The sequence below is a fragment of the Emydura macquarii genome, unplaced genomic scaffold (assembly GCF_026122565.2).
Source record: "Emydura macquarii macquarii isolate MOO-44397 ecotype Brisbane River unplaced genomic scaffold, CSIRO-AGI_Emac_v2 contig_1146, whole genome shotgun sequence".
Lineage (NCBI taxonomy): Eukaryota > Metazoa > Chordata > Testudines > Chelidae > Emydura > Emydura macquarii.
Window position 1 is genome coordinate 3,652,480 of NW_027131283.1, and position 13,787 is coordinate 3,666,266.

The window sequence follows — 13,787 nt, forward strand, 5'->3', positions numbered from 1 at the left end:
TACCATCTTCCAGGAAAATGATCACCTAAGGTAATCAGAGTGAACAAGGACAGACATTTCAGAGCAGCTCTATAGAAGTGAAAACCAAAAGCCTGGATATCAAATGATTATCTTTAAAAAACCCCACCACCTAAGTTTTACTTCTACATTACATTAGTGATGAAGTGCTGAATGCTGTCAGTTACAAATATAGGCACTGCTGCTTACCAGTTCATATTCATCAAAAAGCTGAATAAGAGAAGGTGGTATGAACATATGAAAACCTTGCAAAAAAGCATTTATCTGAGGCTGAATGGCTCTTGTCATTCGAAGTTCAGTAACAAGTTGGACATACTCAGCCTGCAATGAAAGATATTTAAATCGTTAAGACGAGATATTTTATGGTAAAAATACATAAAATACACACACAAACATAGTCCTGCCTCTATTAAGATTATAATTCAAGGTAAATTCTAGATAAGGCTTTCAGTGCATTCTTCACTTACCAAGTGAGACTAAGTATTGCAGAACACAAGGCCACATTTTCAAAAGGCCTCTAAAAAGACACCTACAAAGTTTGAGCAAGCACCGTTTTATTTCCTTTTTACCCAACCAAATGTATGTAGCACAGGCCTATTTTGTGTGGAGACTACTTCTGGAATGACAGCAGAGCAGTCTCCTATGGGGCCAGGATCTAGACAAGGATGTTAATGGAATTTTACATGGTCATTTTCTGACTGACTGCTTAAAAATACAACGTCAACATTCTTAATATCATCTTGCAGAGAATTTCCTTTTCTTGTTTTTTTAAGCTAAAGGGAGAAAAACACAAGACCCACAATATGAAAACAGTCAGTTGGACACCACTGAAATGCTGTATCTCATACACTTTGAGCACTCTGCCAGTGGGAACGTCTCACTCTCCACCTTCCAATGTGCACACTAAATGAAACAATGCCTTGGCTCACTCCCTTTCTACCACACAAAACTGCTACTACTATGGAGCAGTCAAAAAGGGAAAAAAGAGCTTTCAAATGGGGGCAGAAAGACGGCCTCTTCCAGCTTTAAACTGCCTGGACCACGAATATAGTACCACCCACTTGTGCACAGCTATGCAGTCTGTTCCACCTCATCTTGATGCATACTATGTAAGTCTTTAACACATTCTCTTTATGCAATGCAGACATCTTTCTACCTGGGAATCGAAACTTATGCCAAGACTTCTCAAAACTAAGTGAAATTAACTTTGACTCCCAGTGAGGCAGGATTTCTAATTATGAAATAAGAGGTATTTCCAAGCTTACCTACCAAACAAATTAACTGAGTTACTGTCTGTGATGATTTGGGAAATCTGTCTATGTACAATTTATAAATCCGCTAGATGTTATAAAAAATTGTATCAGGGAATGCTTCTATGTGGAATCTAGCATGTGCTGACATGGAATGCAGCACATACCTACTAGACCAGGGTCAATGGAGAGTCATTAACCTTAATGACTATGTGCTGAACCGAAAAATTGCTTTGCCAAGGAGGCTGACTAGAGCTGGAAGATGCTAATTCCTTCAATTTGTCTGAAAGGAGGGAAAAGTGGAGACACTGGACAATTGCCAAACAGAACAAAGGGAGAGAGGTGACAGAGCCGGGTTTAAAAAGGGCTCACAGGGGTCTGTTTGAACTGTGGGACCAACCAAGCTCAGAGAAAGCAAGCTAAGCTGGAAAGATTACATGTTTCTGAAGAAAAGTCATGAACTGCAGGGGAAGGATCCTGAACACCCCAGGGGACTCTGCCCAAGCCCAAAGAGCTGTCAAACTGGTGGGGAACCCGAGACAGGGAAATTCATACAGATGTTTATTTTGTATAGATCTGTGTATTTCTTGTGCTAAGTGGACAGCAATGGTGTTTTAGGATCCTGTACAAAGTCTATCTGTTGGCTTTTATTGTCACATACCTCTAAAGATGTAAACTGTAAACCAGTAGGCTCACACTTTCAACAGGATTCCGGAGAACATTCAAGAGATGCTGGCAAGGCTTGGGAGGACTACACTAGTTTCAGGGTCTAGGCAAGTGGACAATGGGGTTTCCACTCCCATGAGTGGCATCAGACATGAAGTCTACATCTGGAGCGTGTGCTTAGAGACCCAAAGCCAGGAACAGTGCCTGAACTCCACCCAGTCCCAGCAAGTGAAAGGCACAGAGGATTCAGCATTTGAATCCCCTCACAGCAGTCTGGTGAATGTCCAACCGGGGGAGCTCAGTCAGATCTGTGACACTGTCTTGCTCCAAGACAAGTTTGGACAGAGTTTCTACCTAAGTTTTTATACCATACCCATCACCACAGCATGTACAAATCTGGTTCATGGAGAATCAATTAACCTCTCTGCCGCCAGTGCTCCATTTGTAAAATGGAGATAAGTAGGTATCTAAAGTGACAACATTTACATACATTCCCATTTTGAATGACTGACCAATTTCAGAGAAATCTCTTATACTTCATTCTACAGGAATTTGTAGTCTCTTCAAAATTGGAAGAAATTCTCTTTTTTAATGTAAAAGTAATAGTAACATAACAGTGAGATAAATAATATGTTAAATGTTTGCGAAGTGCTTGCAAAAGGAGAAGTGTTACTTAAGTACATCTTCAACTAAGATTCCTGTCTCTTACAAGGGCACCACTTTGACTGGCAGGCTAAATCAGGTTGAGGGTACCCGTGGGGAGGAGGGGAGAGGGAACACCTATGGTGAAGAAAAATGCTTATCCCCAACATACATGGGACTGGGAACGGTTTAAGAACACTTTCCTATATGCCCAAAAAGCCACAATCCAGGAAGAAGGCCATAACGGTTTTTTAAAAAACTGGTTTAACAGAAATATGAAGGCAGCTATAAAAAAAGCCATTTCATTAGTATATCAGAAGGATGTTAAACAGCAGCTAGCTACTAAAGTTAAGACATTTTTAAATCAGCAGTTCCAGCCAACTTGCATCCTAGGATTTTGAAAGCTGGCTGAAGAGCTCGCTGGATTGGTAATGATAATTTTCAGTAAATTAATATACTGGGGAAGTTCGAGAAGACTGGAAGAAAGCTCATGTGCCAATGTTTAAAAAGAAACAGGTTGACCCAGGTAATTTTAGGCCTGTCCATCTGACACTGATCCTGGGCAAGATAATGTAAAAGCTAACGTGGGACTCCATTACTATAACTATAACCAAAACCACAATGAATAACAATCAACATGGGTTTATGGAAAATAGATCCTGTCAAACTAACTTGATATCTTTTTCTGATGAGGTTACAGATTTGGTTGATAAGGTAATAGTGTTGATGTACTTAGTCCCAACACGACATTTTGATTAAAAAACTAGAAAGATATAAAATTAACCTGTTACTTATTAAATGAACTAAAAGCTGTCTAACTAACAGGCCTCAAAATGTATCTGTACCCAGGAAATAATCATCAAATGGGTTTGTTTCTAGTGAGGTTTCCACAGGGATCAGTTCTTGGCCCTATAATGTTCTTATTTAATGACATGAAAGAAAACAAATTCAATCACTGATAAAGTTTGGAGAGGACACAAAAATTGGGGAAGTGGTAAATAATGAAGAGGACAGTTTACTGATATAGAGCAACCTACATCGCTTGGTAAGCTGGGCACAAGCAAACAACATGCACTTTAACAGGACTAAAAGTAAACATATTTACTTACACAACAGGAGACTCCTGGGAGGAAGCAACACTGAAAAAGATTTGGGGGCTGTCGTGGATAATCAGCTGAAAATGACCTCTGAGTGAGATGCTGTGGCCAAAAGGGCTAATGTAATCCTTGGATGCATAATATAAACAGGGGAATCTCAAGTAAGAGCAGATAGGTTATTTTACCTCTGTATTTAGCACTGGCACTATGAATCTATACTATGTCTGCTTTGGTGGACAGAGCAGAGGATTTTTGTGGTCCAACAGAAGAAAAGGCACTGAAGCAACATTCCATGGAATATGCACAGCTTCGCAAGGCACAAAAGACGTCAATGGCTATCCACTGTAGCCAATGAAGTTCCCTGTCATCACAACCCTTCCTGCCACTGGGTCTTTGACTTCAGCAGCCAAGAGATTGAGATTGCCTTTCGTGCATCATAGAAAGAAATTCCTCCAGCAACAGGCAAGTGATGAAATGCCAGGTCTAGGTGAATAATGGAAGTCAGTCAAAAATCTTCATTCAGGTAACCTAGGATTATGATCACTCAGCCTTGAATCCTGGGCACCAAGAATATTAGGCAACATCCCAGGTGACTGAATAGCCCTTTTTAGGATGGCATGCTCACCCCAATAAAGGAAGGGGCTAGTAAAAGGTACTATAATATTGCCTGCCCAACTCTAATCTGGACAGTTTACCCCAGTTGGTGGATCATCCACACACACGTAGTCACTCTGTAAGAAAAACAAGAGTTTTCACCATGGTGACATGGAACATATGGACTCTAATGGATAATGATAACACATCAAGACCTGAATTCAGATCCATTAATTACAAGGGAACTTGCTAGATACAGCATCAATATAGCTTCTCTCTGCAAAACCAGACTTGCAGATGAAGGCTCCAGAAAGGAACTAGGAGGTGGCTAACTTTCTTTTGGAAAAGGAAACCAGCAGAGGAAGAAAGAATTTATGGCATTTATTTTACCATTAGAAACAGCTTTCTGAAGTCACTGAAGACACCTGTCGGAGACTAATAGAGTAAGAAAAGATAGCAAGGCTTGGAATGATGTAAAAAAGATCAGTGGAGTTGAAAAAATGAACAGCAATGGGCTACTTCAGCAAGTGTGCTGGGCATGATCTCTATCACCAACACAAGTAAGCAGACAAATATAAAACCTCTTGGATGCATCCGAGATCAAAGCACCGGCACCTGACTGACTGTGTCATAATAAGGCAAAGACATACTAAGATCACTAGAGTAATGCAAGGAGCGAATAGCTGGACTCACCACATGATGATCAGAGCCATTTTTAAATTACATGCTGCTGTCCCTTGGCTGAAGATATTAACTCTAAAATTTAACACAGCAAAGCTGAGATATCCATTTCTTCAAGAAAAACTGAGGGAAGACAGAGGAAAGGTTTCATAACATCACCCAATAACACACTCTAAAATGGAATATATTCAAATCGCCCATTCTTCAAGCCTCCAAAGAAACTCTAGCCATAAAGCAAAGATGGCAGTAGGATTGATTCAATGAAAATGATGATGAGCTCTAAAAGATCCTGAAGCAAAAATATGATGTGTTTACGTCTTGGCAAAATGACAAAAATCAACATTAAAGAAAGATAAATTCAAGTACCTGCAAGCCAAGGGTTCAAGACTGCTTCCTGTCTTACAGGAGAACTGGTGGGAAAAGAAAGCAGAAAAAATACTGTATTATGCCAATACAAAAACAACATTATTTAATGATTCCCTGAAAGCTATTTATGGCCAATCAAAATCTGGATCAGCTCCACTAAAGAGTTCAGGTGGATCTACCTTAATTAAGGACAAGAAAGTGGCATCTTTGAAAGATGATTACAGCACTTTACTGAGCCACTCAATCACCCTTTACTATCAACCCACAGGTGACAGAGTAACTGACCCGTATCCCATCTACCTAGGAAATGCAAAGAGCTATCAAACAAATGAAGTCAGGTAAATCACCTGGCAAAGATGACATACCAGATGAAATCTTTAGAACTTGCAGGCCTGAACACTGTCAATTATCTACAAGAAATCATCAAGGATGGGAAGGCAAGGAATTTCCTCGGAGCTTCAAAGATGCAATCAGTTACACTATACAAAAATAAAGGCATCAAATCTGTCTGCAGGAACTACTGGGATTTTTCTCTGCTATCTGCAGGTAAAACTCACCCATATCTAAATGGTAAATAGGATCAATGGAGACACAGATTCAGGAAAAAATATATTGAACAAAACACAGAACTGTATGCTGTCTTCATTAATCTAAAAATAGAATTCAAAACTGTTATCAGAAATGGCCTCTGGAAAATTCTACAAAAATTTGGCTCCTCCACCACATCCTCCAACATCATATATCAATTTCACAAAGATGTGACTGGTCAAGTACTCTCAGTTAGCGACCTTTCTAAACAAACAATTTCCCATATATAATGGGATGAAGTAAGACTCTGTGCTGGCACTGGCCCTTTTTGGTTTCTTCTTTGCAGCTGTTTTGAATACGCAATGACCAGCCTTCAAAAGGGTATGGAACTGCTGCAAAACTTTTCAGTTTCTGAAGGCTTACTGCAAAGACACAAATTCTTGAGGAACTCAAATATGAAGCCCTTTTTGTGTGTGTGTGCCCATGTCTGTGTTGATCTAAAGTTCTCCAACTAAACAAATTTCACCACATCAGCCTGATCAAATGAACAACAACAAAAAAAGAAATCATCTTCCAACCGAAGCCATCAACCACCAACCAAATATCATCATTGATCTTATAAACTAAGAACAGAGTCAATAACTTTACATACCTTGGCAGTACTATCTTAAGAGATGGCTTGGACAAGAAATATTACACAGTAAACAGCAAGACTTTCCACTCACCAGTACACCATCCAACACTCAACAAAACTGATGATACACAATGCAGCAGTAATAGCATCTCTTTTAGACAGAGGTGAAACATCAACAGTTTACCACAGACACATTAAACAACCGGAAATTTTACACACAATTTTACACACACTGCCTCCACTCTATCCTGAAAGTCCACTGGCAAGACAAAGTCTCAAACATTAATATCCTTTAAAGAACAAAAGCAATCATTGAGGCCATGATCAAAGCTCAGCTTAGATGAGTTCATGTTATCAGAATGGGCAAAGATACCAAAAAAAGTCTTCTATTGGGAGCTGAAACTCTGAAAGCACAGGATGGGTGGTCAAAAAAAAAAAAAAAAAAACATCTCTAAAAAGACACACTTAAGCAGAATCTCAGCTATCCATAAATAATGTCATTTGAGGAGCACAGAATACAATAGAGAGCAATCATCAATGAAAATTATGGCACTTTTGAGGAAACCAGATGTGAAAAAGTGATTGAAAAGAGGGCCAAGCATCATGCCGAGACTTTGGTGGCAGTATGCAAATTCCTGTGTGACATCTGCTCATGATCTTGCTCCTCACAGATCATATTATGAATCCACATGAGAATATGTGATCCTGTGAGTTATTGCTGGTTATGATGGATAGCCACATAGACTATTTTACTGACATTGTACATCCTATATTCAACACAATCCATACAAATTTCTTCTGTTTTTATCTGCTGACCTAATTTTTGTTTCAAACCAGTATGTGACATTCCCTACTGGCATTCCTCTTCTACTGGACTGGATTAGCATCCGTTTTTTTCCCTTGTGCCCCATGACTTTCTGAATTGGTTGGGACTTTATGTTACATTTCAACAGATACCCTGCTATTGAACACACAGTGATGAACTTCTTCAAAGGCTGAATTTCCTCCTACAGATGCAGCAAGTACACGTTTTAGTAAAGGGAAATTTTTTATTCTTAGACTACAGAAAAAATTCTAAACTTATTGGAGCAGAAAGACTGCAGTAAAAATAGTTACATAGTTCAGATCCTTTTTAAAAAGCCATTTTTAAATCTGCCAAAGCCATTAAGATATACACTAAAAATCCAGGTCTTAAGAAAATATTTAATGAACAGATGTGTCCAAGAACTGACATAGGATACAGAGTTCTTTACTTTTAAATCTTTAGACTGAATCTAGCCCAGATCGGTAGTGACCAAAAGTCACTGTCATCTAACTGGTGTTGGTAGCCTGTGTCATGAAACAGTTTGATAATCTCCACATTCCTAAAGAATTAGCATCCATACTTCAAAAGTCACCACAACAATTATTATGAAATTATTATGAAAAGTATTATATGCCTCCACAATGCTGGACTGTCAGATTGTCAGTGTCAAATAAAACTGTGATTTAAACTATTTTCAGATATACACTAAACAATGTATACATGGTTGGAAATGCTTCTCATGGGAACTTTCAGACCACTACATGGAATGTAGAACTTTCAGACTACATTGAATAAAATGGGCACTGTTTCCTTTAAAATCTGTTCACACACAGTCTGCTTACTGGTAATAGAATAGAACCACCACCACACAACCATTTAATATATATGGAAAGATTAATGAAGAACACACACATGGTAAATTTCTGAAATGTCAGTAATATGAAAGCATATTACTAAATACTGAATATTAAAGATTGTATGAAGAATACATTTAGCTATTGAATGAAGGACAAAATTCAACAGAAAGGTAAGTTATATCATTATTTAGAACTACATTTTTAAAAAGAGGGTGGGCAGAGGGTACTATTTTAGTCTTTGTTATCATAATTACACATCACAGACTAATGACCTTCCCCTTCTTCATGTAGACAGTGCATAAAGCATAAATGACAGTACTAAATTTTACGTGTACACTATTTTATCTTTTCTAGAGCAATTCTCTTAAGATTTCACTATACCATTAAGTTTTCAGGGGTTTATAGCACAGAGTATACAGTACATATTTAATTTAGTTTTTCTATAGCACAAGCAGTAGCAAGCTGTTTACAAAATGTTTAACACACAACAGAAATAGACTTTGTTTTAGTACTGTGTTTAAGTACTACACCCACCAGCACTAGCGCACAGATTTTTAACCCAGTTATTCTGTCTGTCAGCTTGTGCGTACATAGATCAAAATGTTATACCATTAAATTTTTCTGTTTTTCCCTCATAAGATATAATTGAAAGTTGAAAGGCTTAATAAGTTTATTTTAAATTCCTATGCCTTTCCATTTAATGAATTAATTCACACCATATTTTGTTCAATGATAACATGGGACTCAACTGTCTGGGTAGGTGAATACACACAATTCCTACTGACTTCAAATAGAGTTTGGGTGCTTTGCACTTCTCTGTCCCAACACACCTTAAATACTCCACTGTTTAGCAAGCAGGCCATGTTTAACAGTGAATTTTGCAACACTTAAGCAATATTACCTATACCTGTATTTTTGAAAGCCACTGCCAGGTGTCCTTTGTTAATATTCTCCTCCCCCACAGACCCCTACCAAAGAGCTTGACCATGTGCAATATGGATAGGATGTCACTTCTAAAAAGTCCTTCATTTGAGTTCTACCTTGCTTTTTTTCATAGAAACTCCAACACAAGAGAAAAGAGACAATCTACAAGAACTGTTTAAAGACCTTTCTTCAGAAGAGTGGTCCAACTTACTGACTTAGACAAATGGAGACCATTTTGCCAGCCATTTTTTAATATTATGGGTATGATTGCTTTAAGTATATAATTTATGCTTCTACTCAATCTTAAGTCAGTTAAACTGTTCTTATCAGTAACTTCTGGATAAACCTGAACACTCACTTTGTTGTCCTGTGTAACAAGAATACTTGCACCCCCCGGCTTCAAAGGCACTTCTTCCATTGCTCCAAACACATCAGTCTCAACAGAGAAGGTCAGTTCTAGACCAAGATCACTGATATCATTATCCAAAATCCACTGCAAGTTCTTTGCATACTCTGGATCAATAGATGCCACATCCTGATAATTTACAGGAATACCTGAAAAAACAAAATCAAAACCCACATATTCAGTTAGCACTGTATTTATCTTAGCCTGCTTGTTCTATGGTAGAAGATTGCCCTCTAGAGAGAGACTGGAATAATGCAGGGATGAAAAAACATTTATAGTCATGGTACACAGCAGAATTTAACTTGCTATATCTTCCGTATTTGGACACAGCCACAGAAAGTAAAACATGTCCTTTGATATAGGCTTTCCTGGTGAACCAAAGTCATGCACCTTTTAGTCAATAAGTTACAACAAGTGCACATTCCTGGGATGCTGATCCAAGCTTCACTGTGGGGTCCACGGCTTTCAAACCATGCACCTTCAGCCTCCCAAAAAATTACACCAGTGCAGCAGGTAACATCCTGTAAATTTTACAAATCTAGTTGCTTTAGTATATTACACAATGTTTCTTTTCACTAAAAAAGCAGTTTGTAGTTGGAAGAAAAATACCAAGGAAGTAGTTATGAAGATCTTTTATATACTCAGAATAAGTTAATTTCCTTGGCTACTTAGATTTTTTTTTCTTTTATTCCCTATGAGACTTGTTGCTCTTTCAACAATAATTATGGCCCAGCTAAAACTCGCTTTTAGTACAAAAACTAAGTTGTGAAACTCTAAAGCAACCCCCAGCTTTGCTTTTATAATGTAAAGAGGCTGAAAAGCAGAGAATTGTTAGCGGCTCAGCTGAGCACAAAAAGAAATTTCAGAACTACCTATTTTTATCCCCCTTCCCAACATTTTGCAAGCACCACTGCTAATCTGACCCGCCACATCTTCCTTTCTTCTGGACCCATGGAGAAGGAGAGGGAAGATCAACAGCTCCCCCGAGCTTAACCCTGGTCACTTTTTGCCTATCACACAGCCAAAGCCAGACCCAAAGAAGTTTCTTTCCACGTTTATTACAGTTTTCTCCTCCTCCTGCACAGTAACAAGAAAAAAGTTACTTACCAGTAACTGCTTGAGTTCACAGTCATGTAGGACCCCCGGTGTCAAGCTACTTTGCAAAACCACGTCCATTGGCAGGTGCACAAGAGTTCTTGTGCATGTGTGACATCATCGCCCAATTCTACATAAGGACCTGCCCCAGCTTCTCTTCCAAACTGTAGAGTTCTGATGTTATACAGAACTCCAAGGCAGAGAGGAAGGAGAGCCGGTTGTGTGAATACAGAGAGACAACTCTCAACCCAGTACCGGCCTATATTCTTCTCATTTGTGGGAGTTCAGCAGGCATGGCTGAACCAGGGAGATAGTGGGTAAGGAGTTGTTAGCTAAATATGAACCATATAACCACTACACAAAACTGGGCACTGGAGCGTGATGCTAAGTCAAAGGAGAAGCATCTGGTGCAAGTGTACACTGAATTCTCAAATGGATGCTTTGAAAATCTCCACCAGAGGAAGCCAGCCTAAGACAAGCCACTGACACTAATGCGGTGGTTTTGGAATGGGTCTTCAAATCAGGAGATACCAATTTCCTAGCTAAGATGTTGCTATATTCTATATATCATGAAATCTTGAGAGAGTATCTGGTAATTGGTTTTCCCCTTGCACATCTCCACATACTACAAATAACCTACTTGATTATTTAAAGGGCTTGGTTTTTTCCAGTTAAAACATTTACCAGATATAAAACTCTTTACATCTAGTGCATGGAAACCTGCTTCCCCTTGGTGGAAATGAGGTATTAGAAAGGAAATAGACTAAGATATGTGGAAATCTGAGAACACCTTAGGCATGAAGTTGGGATGTGCCCTCATGGTGACTTTGTACAGCATAGGGTGGAGTGGTCATCAAAGCACTAAGCTCATTCGCTCATCTTCCTACCAATTACCTCTGCTACCAGGAAGGCCAGTTTGATTTATATATGCTAGAAAGAAGTCTGATTGAAAGGCTCATAAGGAGGGTCCCATCAGCTTTACTATGACAAAATTTAGGTCCCACGTAGAGAGGGGCTCTCTAATTGGCAAGGGGGTTGGAACATTTAGTATGGAGCCTGGAATTGAGAGAAAGATGTGTTTGTCCTTAACTAACATTTTGATAAGCAGATATTGCTGCCACAAGGACCTTCAAGGAGAGGCTAAGACTAGTAGGTCCTGAGACTAGAAGCGTAGAAGGTGCTCAAGAACTGCAGGAACTTGAGCTTGAGATACAGCGTGTCCTTTATCAGCAGTCCAGAAGACGGAATCCAACTCTTTCAACAGGACTCTCTCATGAGATGGGAGAGAATGATGAAGTGGCCTGGTACAGAACTGAATGGAGCATCATCCATTATCAATGGTGTCTACTAGTGATCCAAATAATCATGCACTAGGAGCTGTAGGAGGCATCATATACTGCTCTTAGAGTATCTAGTGAGCATACAACTCTCTGTGACCAAGGACTTAGCCATTTCCTTCTGTTCCTTCAGTCAAGATTCCAAGATGGGGCTCATTGCATCCCACAGAGTAACTGTAGCAGAACAAGATGGCCTACTAGTCAGTTACTTGGGAGGCCTGCTGAACAAATATGTAGATTCTGCTGCCAAAAGTATCCAGCTTACATCCCTCAGTCAGGAGTGGAATGAGATGCTTTGTTGCCTCTAGCTTTCTCCAACGCTGCATACGCCATCAAGCAATTGGCTGGAAAATACTATTGCAGTAATTGATGTCCTTTTTCTGCCAGAGTGTACATCCTGTCTGCTCACTTGGATGCAGGTGAAGAAGAAAAAGGAGACAACCAAATAGTTCTGTCATCCTCAACCCACCAAAGAATAAGAGGCAGAACCTACTTCCCACTGGTCTGTACCTGTAATATGTCAGACAGGGGACTGGATGTCTCTGGTGTCATGACTCATTTGCAGCTGACATGCACCTGCCACTCGTTCCAGTAGTCCCTGAAACAGCCTGACTGTCAGGAGTGTAAACAGATGAGGCACCAATTTGGTCTTCAAGAAAGGTACCATCTGTTTTCCAAAGGATACTCTGACGGTTACTCTGAAGGAGTCTCATCCCATTCCTTAGATATAGGCAGGTCCTCCAGCACATCTAATGGATTCGGTGCCAACATCAGTGCAGAGGTCCAGTGCCCTCAGATCAACTCAGGGGACTCTAAGTTCATCTCCAAAAGGGTCAGAGGTATTTAGAGGCAGCTGTGGGTTGGGACTGGAGGAATAAGTTTTGGTGCAGAGTCAAGCAGTGGAAAAGCATGTTGTAGGGTGGCTAGTACACTCAAAGGTGGACTCTCAGAGACACAGAGAAAGATCAAAAGTGTTATTGGGATCTGAACTGGTTAGAACTCCAAGTTAGCTGATGCTGAGATGTGCAGCTCCAAGGGAGCATGGAGAAGAGATGATAGTAGTGCCATTGGAGAGTCTTTGAGGCACTTGTGTGTCAGAGAATACAGAGGAAAGATAACTCTTTTCTTTTTCTTCTTTTTGTGCCTCATGAGGAGGTGTGTTGGAGTTGCAGCTAGCAAAGGACATGAAAGGAAACAAGAAGAGTTTCTACAGGTATGTTACCAACAAGAGGAAGATTTGGGAAAGTGTGGGCTCCTTACAGAATGGGGGAGGCAAGCTAGTGACAGAGGATGTGGAGAAAGCTGAGGTACTCAATGTCTTTTTTGCCTCTGTCTTCACAGACAAGGTCAGCTCCCAGACTACTGCATTGGGTGGCACAGAATGGGAAGGAGGTGAACATCCCTAAGTGCTGAAGGAACAGGGTCAGGACTATTTAGAAAGATTGGACTTACACAAGTCTATGGGGCCAGATGCAATGCACCCGAGGGTGCTGAGGGAGTTGGCTGATGTGATTTCAGAGCCATTGGCTATTATCTTTGAAAGCTCATGGCAATTGGGGGATGATTGGAAAAAGGCAAATATAGTGCCCATCTTCAAGAAAGGGAAGAAAGAGGATCCAGGGAACTACAGACCAGTCAGCCTGATCTCCAATCTCTGGAAAAATCATGGAGCAGGTCCTCAAATAATCCATTTTAAGGCATTTGGAAGAGAGGAAGGTGATCAGGAACAGTCAACATGGATTCACCAAGGGCAAGTCACGCCTAACCAACCTGATTGCCTCCTATGAAGAGGTGACTGGCTCTGTGGATGTAGGGAAAGTGGTAGACATGATATACCTTGACTTTAGCAAAGCTTTTGATACAGTCTCCCACAGTATTCTTATCAGC

The 13,787-nt window shown here is 39.9% G+C and overlaps 1 protein-coding gene across 3 annotated transcripts in view; it reads right to left on the reverse strand.

The window, feature by feature from the left end:
* The window catches only part of HACE1 (HECT domain and ankyrin repeat containing E3 ubiquitin protein ligase 1), an 86,396-nt gene that overhangs the window by 15,017 nt on the left and 57,592 nt on the right, over positions 1-13,787 (reverse strand). For all 3 annotated transcript variants that reach the window (XM_067546525.1, XM_067546526.1, XM_067546524.1), the window contains exons 19-20: positions 9,421-9,617; positions 208-339 (exon numbers count right to left, since the gene is read on the reverse strand). In XM_067546525.1, the coding sequence (XP_067402626.1) occupies positions 208-339; positions 9,421-9,617 (329 nt within the window). The remainder of the gene's footprint in view (positions 1-207; positions 340-9,420; positions 9,618-13,787) is intronic.